Raw genomic sequence first — 3,237 nt, 5'->3', positions numbered from 1 at the left:
TCCATAAAGAGCTTAAAAAGGAAAGAAAAACAGAAAAGAAAAGCTGCTCAACATCACTAATTATTAGAGAAATGCAAATCAAAACTACAATGAGGTATCACCTCACACCGGTGAGACTAGCCATCATCAAAAAATATACAAACAATAAATGTTGGAGAGGTTGTGGAGAAAAGGGAATTCTCATACACTGTTGTTAGGAATGTAAATTGATACAGCAACTAAGGAGGACAGTATGGAGATTGCTTAAAAAACTAGAAATGGAACTACCATACTTGCCTGTATTTCTAACATTTACTTTGAAAATTATGATACAACCTCACTTGCCCCATGAAGTTATAATTACTTATATTTTCTATAAAATATCATTTATTCTATAATATCAACTTACTTTCCTTGTGTTTCTCTTCGTAATTTTTTTTTTTGCTCTTTCTTATTTCACTTTATTTCCATAAATTTAGTTATTGGCTTTCATATTATTTTTGGTTTGAGGACCTTCTTTGATTTTTTTTTTTGTCCTACTAAAATCATGTATTAGTGTTAATTTGTTTTCTTTAAGTGGCAATGTTTAATTATCATTAAATTTGAATTTGGAGTTTTCTCTGTACCCTCAGGCTGCCAATTTATCTTAATTATAGAAGCTGAGACAAATCCTGGCAACAACTTCTATATAGTGAAGTGTGGTTTCAAATATTTTATACTGATTAATGATGCAACCACAAACATTTGTGGAGCCATTCCAAAAACATAATCAAGTCATTAGTTTGCTATAAAAGTGTTCTGAAAAAAAATATTTTTAAAGTTTAATATTCTACTTATTTTGATTCCCTTAGCTATTTACTCATTTTATAAATTCTCCCTCCATAGAGTATCTATTAGCAACGATAAAATTTAAAGAAGATATTTGTAAGAGTTTTGATTCTATAGAGGTGAGCAATTTACATATCTGCGTTAACCTGATAATACCTCAAATATATAGGGCACGTCAGGACATCCAATTTTTTTTCAACCATATTTTTCAATCATGTTGCTTATTCTTACTAAAAAAATGATGCCCAGCTTCATATATTTTAGAATATTGTGTTTTTATCAGTGATACATATTACTTCTTTTTCTTTCTTGGCAAAATTGAGGGAAGAGATTTTCCACTCATCATGGAGAGGGAGAACTGGACCATGGTGACTGAGATTACTCTTATAGGAATACCGACCACTAGAGCCCTTGGGAGCTTCCTCTTCTTGATTTTTTTATTGGTCTACTTACTGACTGTTCTTGGAAACACCCTCATCATTACCTTGATTCTTGTGGATTACAGGCTTCACTCACCCATGTATTTCTTCCTCAGCAATCTCTCTTTCAGTGAAATACTAACCACAACTTGTGCTGTTCCCAAGATGCTGACAGGCTTCTTATTAGAGAGGAAAAGCATCTCATTTGTAGGATGCTTCACTCAGTCCTTTTTCTACTTCCTGTCTGGATGCACTGAGTTTATCCTTTTTGCTGTCATGTCCTATGACCGCTATGTGGCCATTTGCAGCCCCCTTCAGTACCCTGTGATTATGACCAGTTCACTCTGTATTCGTCTTGTCATCCTCTCCTGGATGGGTGGCTTTCTTCTTATCATCCCATCCACTGTTCTTAAGGCAGGACTGCCATACTGTGGCCCCAATGTGATTGATCACTTTTTCTGTGACAGTGCCCCTCTCCTCCACTTGGCCTGTGCTGACATCCATGCCATAGAGCTGTTGGACTTCCTCAGCTCCCTTGTCCTGCTCATCAGCTCCCTCTCCCTCACAGTGGTCTCCTATGTTTACATCATCTCCACCATTCTGAAGATACCCTCAGGCCAAGGTCAACGCAAAGCCTTTGCCACCTGTGCCTCTCACTTCACTGTGGTCTCAATGGGCTATGGAATCTCAGTTTTTGTCTATGTCCGCCCCTCACAGAAGAGCAGCCTGCACCTCAACAAGATCCTCTTTATCCTCTCCAGTGTCCTCACACCACTTTTGAATCCTTTCATCTTCAGTCTACGGAATGAGTCCATGAAAGATGCATTGAAGGATACCTTGGCCAAAGGTCAGAACTTCCTCAAGGAACTAAGGTTCAAGTGATAGGATTTTGAAACTCATCCCAAACCTGAGGATTCTTAAGCCTTGCAGAGAAGGAGTTTGGAAATTTTAACTATAAATGGAGGAAGACTCTTATTTTTTATGTTTTTTTATTATTTATAATCATAGTGATATAGGGAAACTGGATTCATGTACATCTTATTTTTAAGATGATTAATAGTATTAAAAAGAGTAATTTGGTAGTGGAGGTAATATCTCTTGTAGTACTATATATAATACTTTATTAGTGTGGTGTTGGCAGTGATGTTGTTAAGGATAGTCAAAGTAATACTAGTATAGTTATGATAGCCAATATGTGTGTATATTCATTGAGTTTATATTTTAAAAATTCAAAAAAAAAAAAAGATAAACTAGTCAGAAATATGTTATATAGGAAAGACACAGACACAATTGATATAAATCATCAAATGCTAAATTCTGGGGTATTTAAACTTCAACTGTAACCTAGTATTGACTAACATTTAAAAAGTATTTTTATTACTCATTCTAGTTATATTTATGTATCACTCCTTTCCATAGATTTATCTTCTTTTAAGCTCTTTATTAGAATATAATTAATTTACACTCGTATCAGTTTTTGAGGTACACCAAAGTGAATCAGCTGTATTTATACATATATCCCCATATCCCCTCCCCCCCGCAACTCCCTCCCATCCTTCCTATCTTGACCCTCTAAGACATCACCCATCATCGAGTTGATGTCCCTTTGTTATACAGCAACTTCCCACTAGCTGTCTATTTTACAGTTGGTAGTGTGTATATGTCTATGCTAAGATTTATCTTTTGTCATTTTCATTTTTCTCTTATGTCAATTCAAGCATTTTCTTCTATATGAAGTTCATATTTTTTTTTTCTAGTTAGAAAGATTTCCTTCCCCAGGGAATTTGATATATATATTTGAACTAAAAAAAATCACATTCAGATATGTGATATAGCTAAAGACAAATACACTGCATCAATCTCTGTACCATTGCTCTTTTGACTGTTGTACTTTAAGACTAGTAATTCATTTATTATCTTTCCCAAACAAAATAATATCCATGTCTGGAAAAACATTGCCTTTCTCACAAAGGCCTAAGATCAGTACCAGGCAAGCATTCAAAAGGAAAAC

The 3,237-nt window shown here is 34.9% G+C and overlaps 1 protein-coding gene across 1 annotated transcript; it reads left to right on the top strand.

Moving 5' to 3' along the window:
* The first annotated feature begins 1,151 nt into the window (after positions 1-1,151).
* LOC130836354 (olfactory receptor 6M1-like) lies at positions 1,152-2,108 on the top strand. The gene has a single exon (XM_057708401.1). The coding sequence runs from the start codon at positions 1,152-1,154 to the stop codon at positions 2,106-2,108; it is 957 nt and encodes a 318-aa protein (XP_057564384.1).
* Positions 2,109-3,237: the final 1,129 nt, after the last annotated feature.

Source organism: Hippopotamus amphibius, chromosome 15 (genome assembly GCF_030028045.1).
Source record: "Hippopotamus amphibius kiboko isolate mHipAmp2 chromosome 15, mHipAmp2.hap2, whole genome shotgun sequence".
NCBI classification, from domain to species: Eukaryota; Metazoa; Chordata; class Mammalia; order Artiodactyla; family Hippopotamidae; genus Hippopotamus; species Hippopotamus amphibius.
Note: the sequence above shows the minus strand (reverse complement) of the source record. Positions and strands in the feature narration are given on the sequence as shown.